The sequence below is a fragment of the Clarias gariepinus genome, chromosome 8, assembly GCF_024256425.1.
Source record: "Clarias gariepinus isolate MV-2021 ecotype Netherlands chromosome 8, CGAR_prim_01v2, whole genome shotgun sequence".
Lineage (NCBI taxonomy): Eukaryota > Metazoa > Chordata > Actinopteri > Siluriformes > Clariidae > Clarias > Clarias gariepinus.
This window is the reverse complement of record NC_071107.1, coordinates 29373646-29401627: the sequence shown is the minus strand read 5'-3', so window position 1 is coordinate 29401627 and position 27982 is coordinate 29373646. Positions and strand designations below refer to the sequence as shown.

Genomic DNA, 27982 nt, shown 5'->3' with positions numbered 1-27982 from the left:
CAAAACTGCCCTACAAATTGCGTACAGTGTTGCCAACTATTTTCAACGGACAGTAGCTAAAGTCTGCTCGAAAAGTCGCCAAATGTCGCTAGATGACGTCATGCGTATATTTGCATATTGATGACGTAATTACGTTGTATTTGCATTTTGCGTGTTTTTTCCTAATCCTTCCTCATGTGTCCAATATAATTATGTACTTAAGCTTTGTAACAGTGAGTAATATAAGTGCGTCGGAAGAAAAAAAAAAAAAAAAAGAAAAAAAAAGAAAATGGTCAAATTAAATAGTTTTATTTCAAGCAAAGGAGAAACAGGTAAGTGATAGGTCCGTTGCAACACCGTTTGCACATGTGCAGCTCATTCACATCCATGTTAGCTGCTGTACAGTCACGGGAATATGCTGCTCCTTTCAGCCGAAGCTAGCGCTCACTGATCAGAGCAGACACAGGGAGATGAGTAACTGTACTGGGAAAGCAAGACCTCGTGGTTACAGGACAGTATTGGCGACATTTGTAAACTTGCTAAGGTTTGTTCAAAAGTTGCTAGATTTGTCACTAGGCGCTTTAAAAAAAAAAAAAAAAGTCGTCAAGGCGGGATCACTTAACGGCGGATTCGCGCATGGGCAATTAATTTGCAGTCAAGACTCGTAGGAGTGAGCATCTCCTGCTGTAACTGCAGTTGGGGAGGGGGCCTCCTGCGAGAGGACAGGCCTGTCTGTGAGTGCTTTGGGACGGGGGAGGGGCCGGCGGGGGCAGCTGCTGTGGCAAGTTGAGAAGAGTCAGTACAGACACATCAGAGTCTCCAAAAGTCTCCAGTAACACAAGAAAAAGTCGCCAGATTTGTCGCTAGTCGCTTTTTTAAAAAATTGTCGCTAGAGGGATTTGAAAAGTCGCTAAATATAGCGACAAAGTCGCTAAGTTGGCAACACTGATTGCGTAAAAAATGGAAAAGCCACGTATACGAGTACGGGGAGCGCAATCAGAAAAGAGCTAAGTTTGTGCAGCTGATGAAATTCGTAGATCGAGAAGCAAAGGTAATGTCCAACCCACTTTTTGGAGACCTGAACGTTTCAACTAGTGATAAAAAACACCACAACAAATCCCCTCCAGGATTCAAGCAAAAAAGGGAAGGAAAAAGGGGTAGCAGCTTCGCAACCGGCATAAAACAGGTTGGTGAAAATCACAAAGACTTAACTACAGTAAAGAGTAGTAGTGCATTAGTTATCAGTACCTTCACTAAACCTTGTGCATTCTGCGTGAAAGATCATACCCTAGATGAATGCTACCAGTTAAACGATAAGACATATAAGGACAAATTGGACTTTTTGAAAAGGAATGATTTCTGCTTTGGTTGTTTAGTAAAAGGACACCCAAGCAGAGACTGCACAAAGAAAATCACATGTCAGTTGTGCTCAAAGAAACATCCTCGCATGCTACTCACATTGCAGCACAAGACACAGCTAAAGCGATCGTAAAAGCCGACGAAACTGTACCAGTTAAAACACTGCCCGTTACAGTGAGTCACGAGACAAGCGCGTGCACCGGGGCTGGAGATGATTGCATTCTCTCCATTGTACCTGTTAAAATAAAGTCCAAGAAAGGTAATAAGACAGTAGAAGTGTACGCCTTTATGGACCCAGGTAGTTCTGCTACTTTTTGTACAGGGTTATTAGCAAGGCGGTTAAACGTACAAGGTAAAAAGATTGACATCATGTTAAGCACCATGAACGCGAGGAAACAAGTAGAAAGTTACGTGCTAACTGACTTAGAGGTTAGTGGGCTGGAAGAAAACACCTTTGTTGAACTCCCCAAAGTGTTCACACAAAAGAGTATCCCAGTCTCAGTGGAAAACATTCCACAACAGCACGGCATTGATAAGTGGTCATACCTCAGCGAAGTAAAGTTGCCTCAGATTATTGCTAGAGTTGAAATTCTCATAGGTAACAAAGAGCATAGGCTCCTAGAACCATGGCGAGTAATTAACAGCAGGCACAATGGGCCATATGCAGTAAAGACTGCTCTTGGATGGACCATAAATGGACCTCTTCGAGAGTCGGTCGAGAAAGGCACGTGTGACAATGAGCAAGCGAGCGTTGTAGTCAACAGAGTTTCCATCGAAAGTGTAGAACAAATGCTGATACAACAGTACAACCATGATTTTCCTGAACGGAATTGTGATGACAAAGCTGAGTTTTCACAAGAGGACTATCAGTTTTTAGACTCTGTAACTAACTCTCTGCAGTTTAGCGATAATCACTTCTACATCGGACTCCCATTTTAGAAAGCAGCTATTCAAATGCCCAATAACCGAAGCGCAGCCATGCAGCGTGCACTGAACCTTAAACGGAAGTTTAAGAATAACCGCTTCTTTCATAAAGAGTATTCAAACTTCATGAACGACATGTTTGAAAAGGGTCATGCAGTCAAGGTCCCTACACCTCACCTAAGTCGACAAGATAGGCAAGTGTGGTATATACCTCACGATGGTGTATACCATCCTCAAAAGAAAAAGCTTAGGGTAGTCTTCGACTGTGCTGCTAGCTATCAGGGAGTATAATTAAATAGCGAGCTCCTGCAGGGACCCAACCTGACAAACTCACTCATTGGAGTGCTTACACGCTTTAGACAAGAGGAAGTTGCCATGATGGCAGATGTGGAAGCCATGTACTATCAGGTTAGAGTTCTGGAAAAGGACACAGATTTGTTGCGTTTCCTATGGTGGCCGAATGGAGATGTGAGTCAGGACTTGGTCGAGTATAAAATGGTCGTTCATTTGTTTGGTGCAAAATCGTCCCCAAGTGTAGCTAACTTCGCCCTTAGGAAAACAGCAGAAGAAAACCGCAGCAATACATCTGCTGAGGCAGTCAACACAGTACTTAAAAACTTTTATGTAGACAACTGCTTGAAGTCTGTTTCTAGTCATAATCAAGCAGTTGCGTTATATAACAATCTCACCAACCTTTGTGCAAGTGGAGGGTTTTACCAAGTGGGCAAGTAATAGTCGTACATTACTAACTTCCATTCCTGAGAGTGAAAGAATCAAAAACATGAGGGACTTAGATTTGAGTAAAGACGCACTCCCTGTTGAGAGAGCTCTAGGGGTGCTGTGGTGTATCAATTCAGACACGCTCAAGTTTAAGATTAGTTTAAAAGAGCGGCCTGTGACTAGAAGAGGAATCTTGTCAGTCACTAGTTCAATTTATGACCCTTTAGGCTTCCTCGCACCAGTCATACTGCCAGCTAAGATCTTAATGCAGCATCTGTGTAAAGGAAGACTCGCTTGGGACGATGACATTCCCAAACAGTTTTCAAAAAGATGGAAGGCCTGGCTACAAGAGTTGCATCAATTGTCGGAGTTTAGTGTAGCAAGATGCGTAAAACCAGTTGACTTTGGAGTTACAACTACAGCACAACTTCACCACTTTTCAGATGCAAGTGAGATGGGATATGGAGTTGTCTCATACATTAAGTTAGTAAATGCTGATGGACTCACACACTGTGCATTTATGATGGGGAATTCTCGCGTAGCGCCCTTGAAACAGACTACTCTCCCCCGAATGGAATTGACAGAGGCAGTGGTTGCTGTAAACAATGACAAAATGTTGAAAGGTCAACTGGAAATAGAATTGCTGGACTCTATGTTTTGGACCGACAGTACAACTGTCTTGAGATACATTGACAATATATATAATATATTTCTTAAAGTCTTACTTTTTGTTGGACTTATATCAGGTTGCACTGGTTTTTGTATGCTTGAAAAAGCCTCACTGGTTTGGGATAGAAAACATTTCTTTTCAACTGTCACTCATTTTAATAAAGTAATAGTTTAAGGTTTAATGTAATTAGTGTTATGCATGAAGATGAATGTTGCTATTAAAGTCTTGGTTCTGTATTCAGAGGCAACCCACAGGACAATACCACATTTTTTTCAGGTGGAGTACATGCTGGTCCAACTAGATACAAAAAGTGAAAAGGCTTGTCTGGTTCTGAATGGAAACAAAGTATTGGAGATGCTGCAAGAAAAAGGGAAAAAGGCCAACCCCAAGTAAGTCACTACTGTCATTATGTTGCAAAATGAGAGCTTATATACTGATTTGAAGTGAGCTGCTACAATATTAGTTCACTTCAGTGTAACACAATTGAACATCTTTTGGGTTTTACATTTTTTCCCAAATTTTCCTCCAGTTTAGTCATAACCAATTTCCACCCATCGATAGGAGTTTCCCCCACATTAAAGATCAGCTAACAAGCACAGTATTGCCACGATACTACACATTTAACACCAATACTACTAACAGACACTGCTTCACATTGATTACATACCAGGCTAAGTACTTTATAGATAGCAAATGTGAGAGGGTAGTCTGCTGCCTTTCATAGTTGTGCATGTTTTGTGGTAATCCACAGTGAAGAGTCATAATGGTTAGAATCCAGATGCAACTGTGTAATAACCTAAAAAAATGACCATCTCTGTTGACCAAATGACCATGAGTCTGTTTTATTCTTTTTGTTTGTTTGTTTTACCATAATCTGCAGCCATCCGACGCTGTGGATGCCAGAATATGGCAGCTACATGATTGAGGGCACCCCTGGACAGCCTTACGGTTGGACGTTGTCAGAGTTTACCGCTGTAGAAGACAACATGAGCAAACGGAGGAAGGAGGCTTGCTCTGTGCTCAACAAGGATGAGACTTTGTTCACCTTCACATCATTCCCCAGGTAGCATGGAACCAACAACATGGAATGCAGCTCTGGTTAATTTGTGTTCTGCAAAAAAATTAAGCTGTGGAAAAATCCTGACATTAAAATAGCTGAGCCCAGGGAGCCCAGTTAATATCGTCTGCGTTATAAACAAATGTGTCTGATAATGTAGACAATTTTTAAAAAGTTACATTAGTTTTAACACAGGTAAACACAAAATGTAAACTTTTTAGTGATTTCTTTCTATGTAGTGAAATACTTTGCATTTCACAACTGAACTCTGTGTTTCAGGTTAGGTTGCCCTGGTTTCACAAAGCCAGAATACAAGCCGACACCTGTTGAGAAAGGAGTCAGCAAGTCTCTTTTCTTCCCTGATCAGGCCATCAACAAACATCCCCGAATGAGGTTAAGAAAATGTCCTGCCCTCATACGAAAACATACAGTTCTTAAAAGGATATTTCCATGTATATTCTATTAGTACTGCAGTGCTCCAGGTACATTTTGTGCAATTTTTTGTAGGTTCATGTATTAACCAAGTTTATTTGTTCACTTGTTTCAGCACTATAACCAGCAACATTCTTCACAGAAGGGGGGAGAAGGTGGTGATCAATGTACCGAGTGAGTCGATACATGTACTTAAACATTATTCATTGTTTTGGATGCAGCAATAAAAAACTCATTCAAAAAGTCATTACTAAAAAAGTATGGCTCTTTGGAAGCAAAATCTGAAGAAATGATAGGTGGCTCAACACTTTTGCACAGTATTGTATATTGTGAACCAGGGACCCCTGAATATCAGCATTTGTGTCTTTTTTATAGTCTTTTTTTATTATTATTATTATACGGAACATATAAGACATAAGAAAAACAAACAAACAAAAAACACAAATAAAAAAATAAAATAAAACACAAGTAGGGAATATGACAATATTTAGATAAAGAAGCAATTTCAAAATGTATACTGATATCTAATATTACAAGTGCATTCATATAACAGTGTATGTATTCATGTGTCTGTGAACATTATGATCATGTGTGTATGCAAATGTCTGTGCATGTGAGCCAGTTATTGCATCTTGGGTGGGAGAGATGGCACATAATTAAAATAATATTTTTTTATATATAATTAATAATAATTATAATAATAATAATAATAATAATAAAGAAGCCATTGAAGATATCATATATGTAGGGATGCACCGAAATTTCGGCCGCAGAAACGTAAGAAAGCGCCGAAAATAAAAGCCGAAATTGTCGCCACGCCTCTCCCATCCTCCCGTCTCGTTTGCGCTGTCATTACGCATCAAACACGGAGTATGTCGGCGGTTTGGAAGCACTTCAAAGTTTCAGATGAGGACAGTAAAGTTGCAATATGCAACATTTTTTTAATACAAACAAAAAGAAAATATTTTAAACATGTTTTTTAATGAAGCCATTTTCGGTTTCGGTATCGGTTTTCGGCCAAGTGCATCCAAAAATCTCGGTTTCGTTTTCGGCCCAGAATTTTCATTTCGGTGCATCCCTAATTATTAGCAATATTAATAACCATAATACCTATAACAACAACAACAACAATAATAATAATAATAATAACAATAATAAGTTGGGGATGTAGAAAGATTTGGAAAGGGTGGAGAACAATGAGGAAGGCAAGTCAAATTAACAATTGTATTGAATTATAGCTAAAAAATAAGAATAAATAATAAAAAAGAAGCCATTGAAGATATCATATATTATTAGCAATGATAATAACCATAATACTTATAACAAAAACAACAACAATAATAATAATAATAATAATAATAATAATAATAATAATAATAATAAGTTGGGGATGTAGAAAGATTTGGAAAGGGTGGAGAACAATGAGGAAGGCAAGTAAAATTAACAATTGTATTGAATTATAGCTAAAAAATAAGAATAAATAATACTACTACTAATAATATTAATAATAGTAATTTTTAGGCTTTTTGAGGATGATATATTAATTAATTCCAAAATCGATGGTGAAAGGTCAAGATTAACAGTCCGAATATTGATTTTTGATTGGATAGATATTTTGAGTTGTAGATATTCCAGAAAACTATTACTCCTGATGCCGTATCTCTGGACCAAGTATGAAAAGGAAGCCAGATTATTACTATAAAAGATGTGTTGAAGTTGTGTGATGCCCTTCTCAGCCCATGTGCGCATGTTAAGTGGTTTTTTATTAATTGTAAAATCTGGGTTATTCCAAATGGGGGTGAATTTAGATGATGCAAGTGGAGTATTGGTAAACTGGTGAAATTTGCACCAGGCTGTCAGAGCTGTTGTTATAGTTGGTGAATTAAAACAGGAGTGTTTTTTGATTGTCTGACTCAAAAACGGTAAATCTGTAGTGCTAATGTCTTTACAAATTGTTTGCTCAATATCTAACCATGTGTAATCTGATGTGTTTGGGTGAATCCATTTATATATATATTGAAGCTGATTAGCCAGAATGTAGTGGTAGAAATGTGGTGCTTCCAATCCTCCTAGTGTTTTTGGTTTCTGTAGAGTAGTCAATTTAATTCTTGAGGTCTTATTTTTCCAGTAGAATTTGGTGATGATTGAGTCCAAAGATTTAAACCAGATGAGGGTGGGTTGTATTGGAATCATTGAGAATAAGTAGTTTAGTTTAGGGAGTATAGTCATTTTAATTGCTAATATTCTGCCCATAATGGATAGTGGTAAGTTCATCCAGCGTTGAAGATCGTCATTTATTTTTTTCAGTAATCGGGTGAAATTCAGACTAACTAGGTCTGACAGCCGAGTTAATACCTAAATATGTGATGTGATTGGTGCAGAGAGGGATAGGTGATATTTAAAATGTCACATCCAAGCTTTTATTTTTTTTATAGTCTTTAAAGATAAAAACACACCAACTCCATTTGTGGAGACATTTACAGAGGATGATGGGGAGGCAGCGAGAGCAGCCCTGCCTGACCACATCTACATGGATGCCTTCGGCTTCGGAATGGGAAACTGCTCTTTACAGGTGAAGCTGTCTATGCTGTACATTAGAGAATAGCTCATTTTTTCTGATTACACAGCTTCTACAAGTTCAAACTAGTGCTAATATTAACTCTTTGCTGTCTAAATAATTGCTGTTATGTAGGTCACATTTCAAGCTTGCAATATCAGTGAGGCTCGATACCTCTATGACCAGCTGGCCACATTCTGCCCCATAGTGGTGAGTAATATTATATGGTCTTTAATAACCCAAATTCTAACTTTTAAATAAATAATCTTGTGTGGCAAACTAAAAAGACTATGAACCTGTTAGTTTACATTGTGAAATGAACACTCAAAGCAGTAAAATATTTAAACATGCCTACAGTAACTTTGGGGGGGGGTGCGGGTGGGGGCGGGTGTCGGGGGGGGGGGGTGACATTCATTGTTTACTAAGTAAATGATTTTTAGTATTCGCATCCTCCCCATGACTTTAATGAAGCTTTTCTGTAATAGTTTGATCGCTAGAAAATAATTTAAACGTTGTCTGCCTCTCCTAGATTTAAAAGAAAACTTCTTGTTGGGGAAACAAGTCATTTTCATTAAAATGTAAATTTACATCTTTAAAAAAATTTACAAATTTTAAGAAGTACATTTTAAGTAAAATCTACAAGTGAGTGACAAAGATATAACCTACATAAAGTATCTTAGCTAGCAAATAGTTGCACTTTCTGGTCTGGTGTCTGGTGCTGATTGCTGTGGAAAGCACTTCGTAACCCAAAGCCTATGCTGGTTGTTTGATTGTGTTTATATGTAGTGAGTATAATAGTCATAGCATGTATGAGGGGTGGTCAAGTCAAACCAGGACTTTTGATTGTGCAGAACAATAGAACACAATTTCAGAGTAAAAATCACCATTATTTCTTTATAATCCTCTGCTACACTAATGCATTTATCTGAGCATTTTACTAGTGCTCGGATACAATCAAGGTATTCATGATCATAGCGCCTGCATTGTTAAAGTGGCATTCATAAATTATAGTGTGTACAGTTTCCACAACAGATCTATTCCCCAAGTTATTTGTCAATTTTCTAGAATCAGGTGTTCCACTCGCTAAATTTTTATGGGAATGGCTGCAGTGGGCTCTGGCACTTTAGCCAGGATGAATGGCCTTCTTTAACCAAACTGTGCTTGATGTCACCTGTAAGTGTTAGTGTTTACGGCTTCATTCATGAAAAATTTCCCTGCTTCCTTCATGACAGAAATTTATAATGGGATAAAGGCGATCCATAAAAATAATATTTAGATTATTCTGATTGAAGCCTCCAATTCTTGGAGGCATTATGTTTTTGGGTAGTCTGTCTGCACATCCAAGAGTCAGTAACACTACCCAAAGCCATGCTATATGGAATTATCATTGTAATATCTTACAAGTTAGACTTCCTCTTTCTCTTGTCGCAGGTTTTTTTTATTAAATAAAAATTTAATTGTGAGACATATAAACTATGTAAAACTTTACTAAATGTGAAAATCATGCAATTTTAAAATAAAAAAGTTAAAATGTTATGTTAATTTAAACTAATTAAATGAATTAATTATTTATACCAGAGTATAGTGGAATGTGTGTCTGACTATTTGGTTGCCCTTTAAATAAGCATTTTACAATTGAGCTATAGCTTTACAGGGTGTCACAATATGTGCAGATGGCCCTCAGTGCTGCTTCTCCCTTCTATCATGGCTACATATCAGATATCGACTGCCAATGGGGTGTCATGTCAGCCTCTGCGGATGACCGGACTCGGGAAGAACGAGGGCTGGAGGTCAGAGCAGCAGTTGAAAATGAAACAAAATTATATACTAGTACTCTTTCCAGTAGTAAACAACATCCCTTAAATAATTTTGGCCTATTTGATCATGCCTTACAGCCTTTGAAAAACAACAAGTTCAGGATCCACAAGTCAAGATGGGATTCCATTGACAGCTACCTTTCTTTAAGGGGGGAAAAATACAATGATATAGAATTGACGAAAGATGATGATATCTACAATCAGCTCCTTGATGCAGGTAAAAGGAAAGCAGGGATTTACGTAAAATAATAAAGCATTTCTGTTTCTAAAATAAGTACTATATTTTGATATGAATTTATGTTGCAGGCATTGACAGATTACTGGCCCAGCACATTGCCCACCTCTTTATTCGTGACCCATTGTTGCTTTTACAGGAGAAGATTAATTTGGATGATGAGAATGAATCAGAACACTTTGAGGTACTTGGTGCATGATTTGTCAATTATACTGCAATTTAATAATTTAACAATAATTTTTTATGTTTTCTTTTGAAAACAGACATATTTCTAAAAACATATTTTTGTCTTGTTATCCAGAATATTCAATCAACTAATTGGCAGACCATGAGGTTTAAACCACCTCCTCCAAATACTGACATAGGTTGGAGAGTAGAGTTCCGTCCCATGGAGGTGAGTGGCTAATCTAAATGCCCCCTACATATCAACTGGTTCTTAGTTAAATTTTAGGGTATTTTATATAATCCAAAAATGCATTACAGTCAATAGGCCTTGCAGTTGTTATGCAAAGGTGGTATCAACATCACTCAGTGCATACAGCTTTCACATCATTGTGACAGTTCGGTGGGAAATAAGGGGGTTGAAGGCATGCTTGGGACACCTTCAAAAGAATTTTTTTTTCCTTTCTATCTACTATTTTCATTGATTTTATTGCACATTCACAGACACAGACACACACACACACACACACACACACACAAATTTCTCTCTGTGCTGCTCAGCTCTCTCTCTTTCTTTCTCTCATAATTTTCATCTCACCCCTCTTTCTTCTTTTCTGCCATTTTTTTCTGCACTTACTGCAACACAGAACACAGATTAAAGAAATGTTCATCAATAAATTTTTTGATTAGTTTTTGCTCACCCTTTTCAGCTCCCCCTACAAAAACATTGTTGATGATATTTGTAACTTAAGTATGTACATGTATATTTGAACCATTTCTTTCACACACAGGTTCAGTTAACTGACTTTGAGAATGCTGCATATGTTGTGTTTGTCATTCTTCTTACACGGGTAATGCTTTCTTACAAGTTAGACTTCCTCATTCCCTTGTCGAAGGTTTGTTTTTTCATGCTTTTCTAATTTTGTATTACTATGGTCATAACATTTAAATATATATTAAATATATATATATATTTTTTTTTAGGTTGACGACAACATAAAAGTTGCACAGAAACGAAATGCAGTGCAAGAAGGCCTTTTTTATTTCAGAAAGGACATATTTAAAGGTACAGAATTTTTATATGTACTGTATACTATATAAAATATATACTGTATATATTGCAATGCTCTTACCTTAGGGCACCTTAGAACACAGACCCCGGAAGGCAGTAATATGCAAAAACCAAGTGCTCTTGTATTTTTCTTGTTTTCTTTGTATGAGAAATTTACACACATAAATACACTCGAACACGTGCATTTAGTGTCCAGAGAAGGTCCAGTCTCGCTGAGAAGGGGTGTGGGTGACTGGAGAAGATGTACCTGCGTTAAGGGCATCCGTAGTCAGGCGAAGCGATGAACTCGGCTGAGCAAGGTGAGGCAGAAAGTAAGCAGGCTGAGAAGATAGGTACCAGGGGTAGCTCAGTAGTTAAGGCATTGGACTACGGTTCGGAAGATCCCAGGTTCAAACCCCACAACCACCAAGTTGCGACAGTTGGGCCCTTGAGCAAGGCCCTTAACCCTCAACTGCTCAGATGTGTAATGAGATAAAAATGTAAGTCGCTCTGGATAAGAGCGTCTGCCAAATGCCCAAATGTAAATAATCAAGGCTGAGGCCTGGCCTCTTCTTTGTCGGGAAGCCCTCGGAGCAATACGAATCTATAGGAAGAGGAAAACAACGTAAGTGGTATCCTGGGAACATCTTACCCACCAGAATAGGTTGTGCAACCCTTTTATTGTGTACGAATGACATGCAAACAGTGACTGATAACCTCCTCACAGCCTCTGTGTGTTATGATGCTCCACCTGTCCTTTGGACATAATGGAGCTGGACATGAGCTGTGTCCTCCTTTTTTGGTTGAGTGAGAAGCTAGTACCTTGTGAGGTGCACTGACTATAAGCCTGCAGTCGCAGCAACCCCACCTCACAGCTTCGAGCTTGTCCTGCACAATGAGAAGAGGGCATGGTGTATTTAGGTTTTCAGATATTTCAAGTAGAAAATAAGTTATCATTACTTTTATGAAGGGTAAATTTTTACCACTACTGGAATATGGGAATAATGATTTTCTAAATTATGTCGCATTTCTCAATTATGTTGGATGATTTCCATGAAACCATTAAAACACCACAGCACTGATGATTTTAAATATACAATGTAATTTAGTATTTAAAAAAAGATCAGAATAAAGACAAAACTGTTCTCTACTTTGCACAATGTGTAATTTCAACATGAGAATGAATTATTTTTCTATTTTACTGCATTTCCTGCTGAAATTCCCATTACCGCAATGTGTCCAGCTCTATTTGAATGTGTTATGTTCTAAACAGATTTTAGACAAAACAAAAACAAAAATGAGGAAAAAAATAAATGGATGTTCTACTAGATTATTTAGGTGACAGAAAAAAAATTGCTGAATATTCATTTATAGTGATAATGAAAAAACCGTAGGAAAACGATGTGTCCATGCCTAATGTTCTCATCCTCTGCAACACTTTTTAAGGACTGTTTAAATACACATACAGAATGTAAATAAAGTTTGATTATTAGTAATGAAGCACATGGGACAGTTTTTTCAAAATGGCTACCAGGTAAGATCATCTCTTTATATCTCTCCAGTTAAATATTACATATTCTATTGTCAAAATGTTAACACAACTTTTTGATTCTCATTACCGAAACAGGAAGTTTTCTACATTTTGAAAATTGTTAGATTCACAGTTTTCTTTAATGTAAATGTACTGAGAAAAAAAAATGTAAAGCCATAATGGCTTCTCTATAGTTAGCAAAACATCCTGAGGAAAGAACCCTAGCAAAAAAAAAAAAAAAAAAAACACTCTAAAGTGTTAGTTTCATCATTTCTCTCCACCTATCCCCATCTTCCGCATTCTTAACACTTGCACCCACTAGCTTCATATCCTCATTTATTACATCCATATACAGTACCTTCTCTTTGGCCTTCCTCTTTGCCTCCTGCCTGGCAGCTCCAGGTCACACATCTTTAGCTCTGCTACCTACAGCTTTGACTCCTGTCTCTTTCTCAGTGACAGTCTCTAAACCATACAGCATGCTTAATCTCACCACTGTCTTGTACATCTTCCTCTTGATTCTCGCTGATATTTTCACACAGAACTTTCGACACCTTTTTCTACCCATTCCAACCTGCCTGCACTTGCTTCATTAACTCTTTCCCACACTCTCCATTACCCTGGACCCCAAGTACTTAAACTCCTGTACCTTCTTCACCACTTCACCCTGTATTCTTACTGTTTCACTTCCCTCGCTTTTATTCTAGACCTGTTGTGTAGCATGGTTGTTAAGAATTAATATACATGTGACAATTTCTGACAAATCAGAATGTGGTATTTGTCCCTGTTTCTTTTAATGCCATGTTAAAATGGATCATGTTCTTTTCTCATTTTTTTCTTTTTGGTACACCCAGGACAGGGTGCCAAAACATCGCAGGGCACACACACATACACACACTCACACACTTAATCACACACTACGGACAATTTGGGAATGTCAACTTAAATGCATGATTGTGTGAAGATTATCTGTTTTTTTCCCGCATTATCTCATACTAGTATAATTATTATCATTACCGAAATAATTACCCTAATTTTCGAAACCTATATACCATTAACAGACGTTCCTTAGTTCATTTAATTAATAGAAAAATAGTTCTTTGATTTTGAACGCATATGCAGAATATATAATTTATGTTCTTTCAGGTTTGTCACATCGTTTTAAAAAAATATCAGGTTTCAATTAAATATAAAAAAAAAACATTGTTGTAAATTTTGGAAGGTGTTGCGGTAATGAGAGAAATAATTCAAAATAAAAAAAGAAACCAGTTAAATTAAAAATAAATATTTCAGTATTTCAAGTAATTGTGCATGACTATTAATAATCTATTTTTAAAAATATGCAAATTTCTTTTCTTTTCTAACAGTGTGGTTGTTTTCAGTGTTGCGGTAATGAGATTTTTAAATTTTATTTCATTTTCATGCATAAAATTTTTAAAACCAAGATTTCATGAGAATCACCCACTCTACACTGCACAATCCAGCCCTATATTTGTTTATTAAAAAAAATAGCAAAACAAATAGTGGATAAAATGGACTCAGACCTAGACTCAGACCTAGACTCAGACCTAGACTCAGACCAGTATGATTGTCAAAAAAAGACCGTAAAAAGCCAGGGTAGCCAGAAGCCCTTTAAGCTTGAGCTTAAAGGGCTTCTGGCTACCCTGGCTTTTTACGGTCTTTTTTTGACAATCATACTGGTCTGAGTCTAGGCTGGAACATCCTCACTTCACTGAACCAATTTTCGGCACTGGCTTGATAAGAGTATAGTGCAAGCTAAAACGCATGGTTCAATACACTTTTTTTTTACATATTTATATAATAAATTATATAACGTACGCTTTTTTCTTACCCAGCTGTAGCAGATGGTAGTCCAACAAGGATTAAGGCGAAGTGTGTGTTTTTCGATAACTTGTTATATCTGCATCAGTGCAGTCCTTTCTCATAAATACAGTTTACAAAATGTCATGAGGGATCAAATCACATCAGCTGTTTCCTATGGTGAAAATTAAGCCCTTAATACATACTTTATGAACCTATAATTTACTTTATAAAACAATAAAAAACCTAACTGTCTATATAAAACATTGCACAGTGCATATGGCATTAACTACCATGGAGTTATGCACATAAATGATTAAAAATAGTGACAAACAGCATTTAGTGCTCTTGTTTTAACTGCATAGCAGTGTGATTTACAGAGATAGAAAAATCCTTTTTTTGTTATAAATATTGTACTGTATTAAATAATGTCCCAAATCGTACTTTAATTTAGAAAAAGTTTTTTTTTTAAATGAATAGAAACAAAAAAAAAAGAATGATATTAAAAGACGCTTTGTTTAATTACATTTAAACAATGTTTGTCTATATTAATGGATTTAAATAAATAGCCTAGTAGCTATGAAATTTTAAGGGGTTAAATAGAGAACCTACTGTCTTATTTATGTAGCTAAAACACTAATTTAAACTAGATAACATGATAACATATTTAACTGTAGATGGAAGGTTTTTCAGTCACATGAAAAAAAAGATGTTCTATTCTTACCTGCTCATTTGAAGACCTCCCATGTGACTTGAAAAACCTTCCATCTACAGTTCTCTGTTCAGTTCTGCAGTTGAGTTCTTTGAAAGCGCAGCCTCTCAGGCACATTTACACTGTGATCCCAACATTGATTGAAGTCATTGTTTAAGAAACTATTTTTCACATTTTTTATCTTTGCCAGTTTCCAACAAAAAGCAGCAGTATTGTCAAAGAAATAACAAATAAATGTTTGACCTTATTGGCACCCACACAGTTTATTCCATTGTCCAGCCGTGTGTTGTTTATATTGTAAATTAATGTAAGTTTAAAGTATATGCTGTTTATAAACAAATAATTTAATAACAATAAATTATTTCTAAACAAAAACAGAATAAGATTGACTAAATATAATAAAATAACATAGACATTTACAGTGTCCCAGGACCAAGCCTAAGACTAAAGTTGAAAATAACTGACAAAATTAACACTATTGCACGGTGTCCTTCTGAATAAGAGTTTGAAAGGCGTAACCCAGTGGACGCTTACAGCGTCTTACATACCACAGAGAGGACATAAAGGACAGTCCCAGTCCCAGTGTTATTCTTCCTTGTCTATTACTCTTCGTAACATCTTCTTGAGCATCTGATTAAAATCCTCCACCAGGTTGTCAGTCTGTGTGTGCTAAGTATATCTGGATACATGGTGTAATTAACTATGACTAGGAAGTACCCATGGCCATGCACTGATTGATTTTGGAAGCGAGCCAACCAGATCCATTTTGATACACTTAAATGGCAGTGAAATTTGTGGGGCAGTGGCTGGCTTCTGGGGTGCTGTTTTCTGGTATTTGGGGCATCGTTGGCAGAAATATTTCACCTCTGCATCAAGGCCTGTGGCACTTCCAGTGTTGATGAGCACAGTCAAGAGAAACATACATTTTATTTAAAATTTTTATTTCTTCTTAGACACCGCATCTGCACAAAATGGCGTAGAAACCAATGAAGATCATGGAGAGTACACTCTGATGAGCATCAACACAATAATTAATGGGAAGGTAAAATACTTAAAATGTATTTTTCTTTTTAAAGGGCCATCCAACCATCACAAATGTTTTGAGCTGTAAAAAAGTGATGCCAATGACTTGTCTTTTTCATTTAAAGTAAAAGTTAACTGTAACATTGTTTCAGGAGGGAGTGTTCCCAGGTCTTGTACCAATTCTAAACTGCTACCTGGAGAATATGGATGTTGATGTTGACACACACTGCACCATCTTGAACTACTTGAAACTTATTAGGAAGCGAGCATCAGGTATGCAAATGATTACATTTGATATACTAAATAAGCCAATTATATTGTATCATATTTCATTTTATACGCCCTGTGTATGGACAAACACAGAAACCTACTTCCACAATCATGCAGTGTTCTTTATAAACAGGTGCTCAAAAAACATTGTTTCTTTAATGCAAAACATACTCAGCTATGCTAACGTCTCGGGTTACTTTGCTGTAACCCTGTTCCCTGAAAAAGCGGGAACGAAATGCTGTGTGAAAACGCTGCACCTGCAGGTCATAAATAGTATTGAACCGGAAACATCCTCAGGATAATTTTGTCTGAAAGGATGTCCAGTCACGCAAGCAATGCGGAATTGGAGCGCAGCATCTCGTTTTTCACTTTTTCAGGGAAGAGGCTTACAGCAAAGTAACCCGAGACGTTCCCTTTTAAAAGCTACACTCAATGCTGCGTGAAAACGCTATTGGAACGAGAATACCAACAATACCAACGATTTCACAGAAATATGAACAAAATAGCTTTATACTGGCTTTTACTGGTGTGGTTTTGAAAATGTAAACATGCAGAGTGATTAAGCTCACAGATCTAGGAAAAGTCATAAAAGGAGGGTCGTGGAATTTGATCGAGTGTGAAGTATTATTTTTTTTCTTTCCCATAGCGGTCAAATGACTGGTGCTCGGCGCTTCTAGTGTTAAGGGTCAGAAGCCTGACAGGCGCTGACTCTTATGGTTCGAAAGGGGTGTCAATCAGACCTTCGAGCATAATTGCTAGGTCTCAAGAAGGGACTGTTTCTCTAGTGGGCGGCCTCAACCGTTTAGCTCCACGAATAAAAGTGGCAACCAAAGGGTGCTTTCCCACAGAAACCCCATCAGTCAGAACATGACAAGCTAAAATAGCGGCAGAGCTATCGGGGAAAATGCATAAAGACGTAATCTGGCCCACGTATGGGCCATCGCATCCAGACACAGAGGTAGACAAAGAGTAATAAAGGGGACATAGCTTTAGCGGTTAGCCCTTTGTAGCGTGAATGGTAAACCCAAACGCGGATGAAACACGAGTAGGCAGGATAATCACGCTTTTAGTCTAAGGACTCTCACAGATGGGAAGTAAGGGAAAGACACAATCTAACCCGCGTCCTATAGATACACACTCAATCAGGAATTGAAACCAAAAGGGTGAGTACTCACAGTTAGGTGAAGGATTCCGACGTGGCATCGGCGAAACTCTATGACTGAGCGAGGTGCTATGGTTTGTTTAGCTCTTTTATACTTCCTGGTTCGCTTAACTTCCGGGTCCTAGTGCCGTTTGCGTTCCAAGTGTGCATGACAGTACCCCCCTGTCCAGGACCGGCTCCAGACGGTCCTGAGGTGGAGGATACCCTGTGACGGTAGTCCCGGATGAGCTCAGGGTCGAGGATGAACCGTGCTGGGACCCAAGATCGCTCCTCGGGGCCGTAGCCCTCCCAATCGACCAGGTACTGGGTGCCCCTGCCCCGAGGTCGCGAATCGAGGATTCGTCGCACGGTGTAAGCGGGACCGCCGTCAATGAATCGGGGAGGAGTAGCAGGGGGGGTGGGTGGAACCAGAGGTGAGGTGATGAAGGGTTTTAGCTGTGATGTATGGAAGACTGGGTGGATCCGGAGCACCGCAGGCAGCTGGAGCCGGTGGGTGACAGGGTTAATCCGTAACGTGATGCGGTATGGTCAGATGAACCTTGGTGATAGTTTTCTTGATTCGGTGTGCAGATGGAGGTTTTTAGTTGATAACCATACCTTGTCACCTACGTGGTACAACCGTCCCGGCGGGTGTCGGCGGCGATGCTGGGCGACGTAGCTGGTGTTGGCTCGCTGGATGGCGCGATTCGCTTGATTCCATATCCGCCGACACCTACGGACCAACTGTTGGGCCGATGGTACGTCAACCTCCGGTTCTTGATGGTCGAACATGGGAGGATGGAAACCATGGCACACCTCAAATGGGCTTAGGTTGGTGGCTGAGGAGACGTGAAGGTTGTGGGACAGTTCGGCCCATTTGAGGTAGCGGGCCCAGGAGCGCTGGCAATCGGACACGAAACATCTCAGGTAGCGCTCCAGTTGTTGGTTGGTCCGTTCCGTCTGACCATTAGTCTGGGGGTGGTAACCGGATGACAGACTACAGGTGGAATTGATCAGACGGCAGAAGGCCTTCCAGAACCGGGCTGTGAACTGGGGCCCTCTGTCCGAGACGATGTCCTTTGGGAACCCATGCAGTCGGACTACGTGTTCCAACATCAATTCCGCGGTGTCTTTAGCTGATGGGAGTCCGGCTAGGGCCACCAGGTGCACGGCCTTGGAGAACCGATCAACGATGGTTAAAATGGTGTCCTTACCCTCTGAAACCGGCAGGCCCGTGATGAAATCTAGGGCGATGTGCGTCCAGGGCCGTCGAGGAACTGGGAGTGGTTGGAGTTCTCCTGGAGTTGGTTGGTTTGTGTCTTTTGCCCTGGCGCACACCGGGCACGCCTGAACGAACTCGAGGACGTCTCTCCTCAAGGAGGGCCACCAGAACGCTCGTTGAATAAATGATAGGGTTCGTCGCGCCCCAGAAGGTCCGGCGATGGTGGACGAATGCCCCCATTGGAGAACCTCCGCTCGCAGCTGTTGGGGTACGTAGAGTCGTCCAGGCGGCACACCTGCCGGTTCGGTCTCCGCCGCCTGTGCCTGGCGGACCCTGGTCTCCAAATCCCAGTGGAGGGGTGCGAGGATTCGGGATGGGTGGATGACAGGCACGGGTTCCGCCCGGGGGAGATCGTCCTCATACTGGCGTGATAGGGCGTCGGCTTTGGTGTTCTTTGACCCCGGACGGTAAGAAAGATGGAAATTATATTGTTCGAAAAATAGTGCCCACCGTGCCTGTCGTGGATTGAGCTGCTTGAGGTTCTTGATGGTGATCAGGTTTTGGTGATTGGTCCAGACGATGAATGGCTCACTGGCGCCCTGGAGCCAGTGACGCCATTCCTCCAAAGCCCACTTTATGCCCAACAGCTCGCGGTCCCCTACCCCGTATCGCTGTTGAGTGGGGTAAAATTTTTGGAGAAGAAACTGCAAGGGTGCAGTTTCTGGTCTGGACCTCGCTGGGAGAGAACCGCGCCGGCGCCCACATCCGACGCGTCCACCTCCACAACGAAGGGTTTATTGGCATCCGGATGAAGAAGAATCGGGGCGGTGGTGAAGCGATGACAGAGTTCCTTGAAGGCTGAGATGGCGGTAGGATTGAGCTGAAATGGGTGAGGTGAGGGCCTGGTCAATGTGGTCAATGGTGCTGCAACTGTACTGTAGCCCCGGATAAAGCGACGATAGAAGTTCGCAAACCCGAGAAACCGCTGAAGCTGTTTGAGTGTCCTGGGTAGGGGCCAGTGACGTACAGCTTCTAGCTTCTGCAGGTCCATGGCCACACCCTGGGGCGAGATGACAAAACCCAGGAACGTGGTGGAGTGCTGGTGAAAAGCACATTTTTCCAGCTTGCAGTACAGTTGGTAAGCGAGCAATCTCTTTAAAACAGCACGTACGTGTTAGATATGTTCTTCCAGGTGGCGGGAGTAGATGAGGATGTCGTCCAGGTAGACGAACACCCATCGGCCCAGCATGTCTCGGAGGACGTCATTTATGAATTGTTGGAAGGCCGAGGGTGCGTTGCAGAGTCCAAATGGTATGACCAGGCTCTCATAATGTCCGGTGGGTGTGATGAATGCCGTCTTCCACTCATCACCCTCTCTGATGCGCACCAAGTTGTAGGCGCTCCGGAGGTCCAACTTGGTGAATACGGTGGCACCAGAGAGGGCGTCCAGGGCTGAGTTGGTGAGTGGTAGTGGATGTCTGTTCTTAATGGTGATGTTGTTTAGCCCCCGATAGTCGACACATGGGCGAAGTTCGCCCCCTTTCTTCTTGACGAAGAAGAACCCCGCGTCGGCAGGCGAGGTGGAGGGCCGGATGGTTCCCTGACGGAGGGCGTTGGTGACGTTTTCCTCCATCGCCTGCGTCTCCGAGGTGGATAACGAGTAGAGATGGCCGCGGGGAGGGACGGAGCCCGGCTGAAGTTCTATCGCCAGGTCGTAAGGGCGATGAGGCGGGAGATGGGTAGCTCGTTTCTTACAAAAAACTTCAGCCAAGTCTCGATAGGCGATAGGGATGGCGTTGGTGGCGACGTCGGGGGCCTCGGACTCCCTGGAACACGTCCCAGTCCGTGCCTGTAGGCAGAGTTCGGTGCAGGTCGGCCCCCACTGGAGAATCCGGTTCCGGGTCCACGAAATGATCGGGTCATGCTGTAACAGCCAGGGATAGCCGAGGATGATGGGCGGTGATGAGATGGTTGTAAGGTGGAATTGGATCTGCTCCTGGTGTTGGTCTATGGCGAGCGTGATGGGTTGGGTCTGATGGGTGATAGGGCTGGATGATAAGGGCCGACCGTCGACCGAAGTGATTTTTACCGGCTGGGATAACGCCTCAGTCCTCACCCCCAAATCTTTGGCATAATTAGAGTCAGAAGTTACCTGCGGCACTGGAGTCGATGAACGCGGTGCTTCGAACTCGTTTGTGGCCAATTTGGAGGTTTACCTGAACCGTGAAACGTGAGATGGTGGCGTCGATTGTGGAGGAGAGGTGGAGGGGGCCCGGTGAGTCTCTCCTTCCACTCACCGGGGCTGCGCGTTTCCCGGGCGAATCGGACAAATAGCTCGGTGGTGCGCCGCCGACCCACAGTAGGCACACAGCCCCTCTCGACCGTTCGTGTTCCGCCACGGTCAGGGAGGCGCGTCCTAATTGCATGGGTTCCCCGGCTCCGGTGTCAACCACGGCAGGAGGTGGAGATCCGACAGGTCCAGTAGTGGAGGTGGTGAGAGCAGTAGGTGGTCGTGGTGTGGTGTAGGAGAAGGTGGGTGCAGACGGCAGGGTCCTAGGGGCTGGCTTCGGGCGAGAGAGGATGCGTTGATCGATACGGAGGGAGAGCTGGATCATCCCCTCCAGGGTAGCAGGAAGCTCTCGCCCGGCGAGCTCGTCTTTGATACGTGGAGCCAGTCCCTCGTAGAAGGATGTCCGGAGCGCGGCATCTCCCCAGTCGGTCTGCACAGCGAGGGTCCGGAACGTAGCAGCATACCGGCTCACGGACGATCCTCCCTGCCGCAGATGGTAGAGCTTGGTGTCGGTCTCCACCTCGCCCGCTGGGTGTTCGAATGTGAGTCTGAGTTGGCGGGTGAACTCATTATATTCAATTCAATTCAATTCAATTTTATTTATATAGCGCTTTTAGCAATTTTCATTGCCGCAAAGCAGCTTTACATAGTCAAAAGAATTATTTAGGTTTGTATGAAATGTGAATTTGTATGAATCAAAATGGTCAGTTTGTCCCTGGTGAGCAAGCCGAGGGCGACAGTGGCAAGGAAAAACTCCCTGAGATGGTAATAGGAAGAAACCTTGAGAGGAACCAGACTCAACAGGGAACCCATCCTCATTTGGGTGAAACAGAAAGCAGTAAATGATCTGCATTTATACAGTGTGTAGGGTGGGAGGCAGTTCAGCTATAATAGCTGATGTTAATTGATGTTAATATGGAGTCCAGGTAGTTATTGAAGACCCAGGTAGACTTGTACAGTGGGAGCCACGTCAAACAGCCGCTTGGAGCATGATAGGTCCATGACAGGACCGTGACAGGACCATGATCGATCCGTGCACGGAATGTGATCCCCCGCGATGACGTAGTTAACGATGCCCCGCCCCATAAACGCCCCCATGCGCTTTCTAAAAAGATGGTTGCAATGCTGTATAATTCCGCCAGATGGAGCATTGACTGCTTCAGTTAACTGCAGTGTCCAAGCAGCCGGTTACTATATTTAATATATATATATATATATAACATAACTTACGTCAACATAGTTTCATAAATAGATCATGTGGTAAAAAAGAGGGATAAAAAACGATTCATAAAACAGATTTAAATCCCTCAATACACAATCCATGATGCTTATGCTATTTTTAATTAATGATTAAATTAATTAATAAAACTACTTATTGCAATATTTTTCACGACATCCTTAATAATACTTAAAGACACGGTAACATCTGTAATTTATCTATACCAGTCGTTGTAGGTACGGAATACAAATGCGGGCTATGTACAGTATTTTACATTACAGTGTATTTTATCTATTTCCGTTTAATACACTGGTAGATAATATTTTACTGCAAAGTAAAGCTTAAAATTTAACTTCTGCTTGGGTTTGTTTTCGTTATATTTTTTATGTTTTCGCTAATGTTTTTTTTTCGCTGATAGTCAAAAATTGGCAAAACAAATCGATTAATAACGCATAATATATGAAACAAATATCTGTCCATACGGATCAGTATGTCTTTAGTCATTTAACCAGTATAACGTTTCCCATTAAAGATCTGATGGGACATTAATCACTTATCACTACAGTAAATACAGACAGATTAAATCCCCATAAACATTCACATTTGAACACAATACTAACAGAACTAAACAGGTCCAGAGGGTCAGCGCCTGTTATCAGGACAGGGATCACCTACAGGATACTACTGTAATTTTTACTGCTTATATATTTTTGCCATAGTTTCATTTGGTTTTACGCGATTTCATGTTTTATTTGTTTGTGTGTACGTGTGTGTGTGTGTGTGTGTGTGTGTGTGTGTGAGAGAGAGAGAGAGAGAGAGAGCGTGCGCGCGGGAGAGGGCTTATATTGTGATTTATTCAAGGTTACTAAAGACTGGCTTACTACTACTAATAAAATATTTCAATGTAACCCATGGGTCTCAATCACAAAATCAGCCAACGCTTTAAACAGATGACAAGACAAATTATATAGGCTACTCTGAAACGTTAATTTGAAGATTAAAAAAAAATATATATATATTACAGGGCTTCTCAGTCTTTCGTTAATTTTACTACTGACTCGAAACCAATGTGGCTTATTAAAGATGCACTGTTTTATTGGACATGGCTGTTTTGTAATGTTATGCAGAATAAACTCTGTCTACGGTTCGAATATACTGTGAACGTCTCAAAGTCACGTCTCTAGATCCTTCTGCAGTAATGTTATCGTGGTGTAAATTATTAACGTAGCGATGTATTTCACTTGCAGACAAAATAGTCTAGTAACGAAAGTAACGAATTCGTCACTACTCTTCTCTTACGCAGCACGGCTAAAAAGATAATAAAAATGACATCAATCCTGCCATGATGCTACCCTGTCCATACACAACACTGGCTGGGGAGATGAACTCAAACTTTACAAAACTTACTATTATTTCATGAAATGAAATTAAGCTAGGATGAAGAGAACAGAAGTGAACTCCCCTCTGTGCAAAATGCTCCCCGTGTAACTCTGATTAGGAAAAGCTCACAGACACCAAACCTGCAGCACTTTGGTATAATTTGTATTATCTTTTTAGCCGTGCTGCATGAGAGAAGAGTAGTGACAAATTCGTTACTTTTAATAACATGATGTTTGATTAAATATTATATAAATTCCAAGTTTGATAGTGTCGATTTTAGAGTGCATTATACGTGCAAATAGGAAGTAAATAAACACGTAGCAATGCAAAGATGACAGAGCTGCGAAATATTTAAGCAATATAAATTCAACAAAGTGTGATCATAATGGTTGTTGTTGCTGCTGTTTATGTAATTGGTTCCACCGTGTTACTGAACGCAACTGTGTTCACAAAACCGAGCGTAGGGAAAGAAAAACACTCGCTAACGCGTTTGAATGAAAAGGGGCGGCGGCTTTTCTTTGAAGATAGCGATTGCGTAATGGGCGGCAATCCGTGGCGGGGGGGTATAACACACCTCTGAACGTCTTTTGTCTTGCAAATGATTATATTCGTTCACCTTCCAATCCCCCACAGCGCACACACTGTTGCTATGTCTGTTGGAGCACTTGGTTATACACAGCACCTTAATGTATGAAACACTTACTTCCTGGTTTGTTTTATTTTAAATATTGCTTATTACCTTTTCCCGCAAAATAAACATTAAACATAAACAACATGTTATCATTGTGTAAATTAACATATTGGTGTCTTTTAATTAAGGACAAAAACAGACCCTGCGCTTGTGTTTAGGACTGATGCTGAACAGCTGTGTTCTTAGGTTTAATCAACGATTTACAAGACAACAGTTAAAGCGGTTGTGGATGAGAGGTGTGTGTGTGTGCGCGCGCTCCTGCATTTCTCCGTTGGTTTAACACAAACATTTTGCGCACAGACAAGTAAGTCTGAAGTACCCCTCCCCCCGCCAAAAACACACACACACACACACACAGAGCAATTAGCACCATGTCATAGTCAGTATTCTCCACTGAGGTTTCTTACCTTCCAAGTTTGTCTTTGCTCTTTTAATGGATTCTTAAAACCCCCCAAAACATTATACTGAGAAAAAAAAAGATTATGGGTCACATAGTCACAAACACAAACTAGCACAGATACATATGATCAAGTGTTTAACTGTTGTTTTCATTCGTTTCTATAACCAGTAATAATAATGATAATAATTATTATCATTATTATTAGCCCAACTCTTTGACTATTTAAAACAACGTCGGGTCCCATTTTTTGCACATTGAAGTTGTTGGTTTAAGTAAATGTATTTTTAAATACACAAACAATCCCCCGACAATTAAAACACGCACACATGACTTTAAAAATAAAATTTATTCTTTCAAAACTAGTCAAAAGTAAAAGTAAAAACAAATCATTTGTATAAAACAGGTGAAAACATGTTTAATTTTTGCTTAAAGGTCATTAAAATACCCGGATAACACCAGCTGCTTATCAGTCTCTATCTGGTTCTTTTATATTAAAATATCATTTTTTAAAAATATTAAAGATGGAACTGTTTAATTCTTTGTTTCCCCCCTAAAGTATTAGACGTTTTGCAATTATATGTTCAGAATATACAGTAGACCTGACCAAACATCATTCTAAAGCTGTTGCACTGTAACGTCATCCCTCCTACAGCTCCCTTTAACAGCTTGTTCAGGCTCCTCCAGTAGCTCCAAAAGGCCAACCGTCATCCGTCTGACCCCCCAATCCTCCACAGCGGAGCCCTGATTAAAGACAACAGGAGAATTTAGTGAAGACAGAGATAAATAAACTTTACAGAATATCTAGTAGTAATAAATATAAAAGATATTAGTAAACCTACACCACAGAGTGTGTAAAATACTGTTTTGGGGAATTCTGGAATGTAAATAAACTGGGATAACCATTGAACTTTGTTAGTGTTAACCCCGGTCTGTCTGTATTATCGTCTGCATTAAATTAAAATGCGCTTTTCATACAAATAAGTTAGGCGATATAACACTCGTATATATTAGTTCATCTCTGAAGCCAAACTATAACTTACCCAGTACTGAAGCCCCCCACACCTCCTCACACACTTCCCCCACCACCTCCCCCTCTTCAACTGATAAACACTTCAGAGTTTTATCCATCTCGGTAACTAAGCGCTCGCGCTACCGCGCAAAATCACGGCCAAATTGAGAAAAATATAAACCCGGTTATGAGCGTTTAGCTCGCGAGCTCCTGTACATCTATCCTCAGCTTGTGTCCTTCATGAACTGCATCACATAATATTCACAGAACTAACCTGCAGATTAACTCTTACCCAAAGAATAAATAAATGCTGAATTAATCCAGACAACACGGGGTCAGATTCTAAAGGCATTTTTATAGAGCACAAACACTCTTCATCCGGTAGTGCAGCTTTTGTATTGGGGACATTAATAGTATTTTCGAAGCTTTAGTGTCTTTTTTAGTTAAAGAGGAGTGACATTGTGAGTTTGTGACACTGACAGTAAGCTGTAATGTTAACTCCAGACCTGGTAAACAGATCATTAAGTTATCTAAAGTCACATCTGACCGCTGCTGGTGCTGCCAGTGATTTTCAAAACGGCCGGTAAAAAAACTAAACTGGAAAATAAACTGTAAACTAATCCCAAACAAATTTTATAAATAAAAACACCACTTACCGCGAATAGTCCATTAAGCCGCCATCTTCCTCTCTAGTGCAGTTTGGCAGCGTCAGTTCGGTGGGGGTGGGTTGTTAAAATCACGTGATTGCAACTCAGCGCAACTAAATTGCTGGCTTGTGTTAACGGGTCCTTGAGAACGAAGCGCCATCTAGTGGTGGAACCAGGTAAATGCATAAATAGGGCTTGAATGGGCGTGTTTACTGTGAAATCTTGACACGCCTTTCTCGAAGAAAAAGGAGGGGGGAATACGGCGTGCATAAGGCAGCCGTACGCCATTCGTACGCAATTCACACTTCCGCGGCTATTTGGCGTGGCTCCATCTGTAAGAAGTTCCAGTTATGAACTATCGAACTGTCAAGTCCCCAGAGAAACAGTTGCCAACACCAGTCAAGGCCAGAACCATTTTCTAGGTAGAGAGAATCATTCCCAGACACCAGACGCATCCCAGAGAGACACACGGGGCATCCATGTGACGAGATCTTCAGCCAGAAGCGGGGCACCAGGATGGGTCAGACAGGTCCGGAGGGCAGAGGGAGTCTGGATCACTGGCAGCTCAGGAACGACATGTGTAGCTCGACAGAGAGAGAGAGAAAGAGTGAAAGGGGGGGACAGGAGGAGAGAGGAAAAAGAAAGAGGGGGGGAAGAGAAGAAGAGGAGAGATGGCAGTTAGGTATGGTCACAGTCACACAATGTATAATGTGAATGTATATTAACTGTAGAATGCAAGCAGAGACTCCGGCAGGACTAACTATGACAGCATAACTAAAAGGGAGAGCCAAAAGGAAACACAAACATGAGGGCTTCCTGACATGTAAAGCAAACAATCACCTCACCGTCAGCAAACCTGAGTGATCAATGAGAGTGAGGAAGACAGCATCCAAACATACCAGTTCACCATAATACTCTACGTCCATGAGTCCCCCAGATCTGCTCCTTTACCTATGGCAAATCTATTTATAAAAATGCTCGGCTAAATAAATAGGTTTTTAGCCTGGACTTAAACACTGAGACTGTGTCTGAGTCCCGAACACTATTTGGAAGACTATTCCATAACTTTGGGGCTTTGTAAGAAAAAGCTCTGCCCCCAGCTGTATTTTTCATAATACGCGGTACTGACAAGCAGCCTGCATCCTTTGATCGAAGTAGGCGTGGCGGATCGTAAGACACTAGCAGTTTGCTCAGGTACTGCGGCGCGATACCATTTAATGCTTTATATGTCAAGAGTAGTATTTTAAAATCAATGCGAAATTTCACAGGGAGCCAATGGAGTGAAGATAAGATAGGGGTGATGTGCTCATATCTTCTGGTTCTGGTGAGGACTCTCGCTGCTGCATTCTGGACTAGCTGAAGCTTATTTATGCATCTAGCTGAACAACCAGACAGTAAGGCATTACAATAGTCCAACCTAGAGGTGATAAAAGCATGAACTAGTTTTTGCGGTCCTATGACTAGAACTTCTGTCTTATCCGGATTTAGCAGAAGGAAGTTAATTAGCATCCAATTTCTTATGTCCTGCACACATTGCTCAATTTTAGTAAGCTGTTTTTTCTCTAGTTTTGTGTGTACATTATTATTGTGACACACTTGCAATGAGACAAGATAGTGATCTGAGATAACTTCAGATAGTGGTATTGTGAATAAATTTCTTATA

The 27982-nt window shown here is 40.7% G+C and overlaps 1 protein-coding gene across 2 annotated transcripts in view; it reads left to right on the top strand.

The window, feature by feature from the left end:
* Positions 1 to 27982, top strand: part of LOC128528932 (glutamate--cysteine ligase catalytic subunit-like) — a 57445-nt gene that overhangs the window by 10716 nt on the left and 18747 nt on the right. Inside the window, exons 2-16 of one of the 2 annotated variants that reach the window (XM_053502130.1) lie at positions 3929 to 4041; positions 4533 to 4715; positions 4989 to 5102; positions 5257 to 5315; positions 7577 to 7713; positions 7834 to 7908; positions 9372 to 9488; positions 9594 to 9732; positions 9822 to 9934; positions 10052 to 10144; positions 10704 to 10808; positions 10897 to 10995; positions 15594 to 15597; positions 15981 to 16069; positions 16203 to 16323. In XM_053502130.1, coding sequence (XP_053358105.1) covers positions 3929 to 4041; positions 4533 to 4715; positions 4989 to 5102; positions 5257 to 5315; positions 7577 to 7713; positions 7834 to 7908; positions 9372 to 9488; positions 9594 to 9732; positions 9822 to 9934; positions 10052 to 10144; positions 10704 to 10808; positions 10897 to 10995; positions 15594 to 15597; positions 15981 to 16069; positions 16203 to 16323 — 1561 coding nt within the window. The remainder of the gene's footprint in view (positions 1 to 3928; positions 4042 to 4532; positions 4716 to 4988; positions 5103 to 5256; positions 5316 to 7576; positions 7714 to 7833; positions 7909 to 9371; positions 9489 to 9593; positions 9733 to 9821; positions 9935 to 10051; positions 10145 to 10703; positions 10809 to 10896; positions 10996 to 15593; positions 15598 to 15980; positions 16070 to 16202; positions 16324 to 27982) is intronic. The other variant, XM_053502131.1, reaches the window with a different exon arrangement.